Genomic DNA, 663 nt, shown 5'->3' with positions numbered 1-663 from the left:
CAAAAAAAAAAAAAAAAAAAAAAAAAAGTGGAGGTCTTTGGGACGTGATCAGGAATGGGATTAGTGCCCTTATACAAGCAACCCAGAGAGTTCCCTCAGCCCTTCCCTCACCGAAGATGTCCATCTATGGAGAGGACCCTGAATCTGCCAGTGCCTTGATCTTGGGCTTCCAGCTTCCAGAACTGTGAGTCATAAATGTCTGTTGTGTATAAGCCACCCAGACTATGGTACTTTTTTAATGCAGCCCGAAAAAAAATGAGACATTTACCCATTTTCCAAGCAGGGCTCTTCTTTCTTCAAATACCTACAATATGTAAAAAAGAATGAGGTGATTTCACATAGCATGGTTCAAAACACTCATTACAAGAAAGACATCATTAAGGGATCAGTGGATAAATATTCATTACATCAACTGAATGTAAAAAGAATTCACTCCTGAGAGGGTACTTTACATATTTTTAACCAGGACAAATTTTCTTTTTCTCTTTCTATTTCTCCATGTAGAATAATTCATTAAAAAAAAAAAAAGCGATAGATTATTTAAGGAAATAAAAAAGTGGAATTATAAAGAGAAACCAAGCCGGGCTTGGTGGCTCAGTCTGTAATCCCGTGCCTTTGGGAGGCTGAGGTGAGTGGATTGCCTGAGACCGCGGGTTCGAGACC

General features: G+C 39.1%; 1 protein-coding gene across 2 annotated transcripts in view; it reads right to left on the bottom strand.

Moving 5' to 3' along the window:
* FBXO16 (F-box protein 16) overlaps positions 1–663 on the bottom strand; it is a 65,949-nt gene that overhangs the window by 49,577 nt on the left and 15,709 nt on the right. The window contains exon 3 of one of the 2 annotated variants that reach the window (XM_021705921.1): positions 269–304. The exons of the other annotated variant lie outside the window; for it this stretch is intronic. Coding sequence (XP_021561596.1) covers positions 269–304 — 36 coding nt within the window. The remainder of the gene's footprint in view (positions 1–268; positions 305–663) is intronic. 2 annotated transcript variants of the gene reach the window in all.

Source organism: Carlito syrichta, unplaced genomic scaffold (assembly GCF_000164805.1).
Source record: "Carlito syrichta isolate Samal-C Ts95f unplaced genomic scaffold, Tarsius_syrichta-2.0.1 Scaffold115591, whole genome shotgun sequence".
NCBI lineage: Eukaryota > Metazoa > Chordata > Mammalia > Primates > Tarsiidae > Carlito > Carlito syrichta.
The sequence above is the reverse complement of the archived record's forward strand: the minus strand, read 5'-3'. Positions and strand labels throughout refer to the sequence as shown.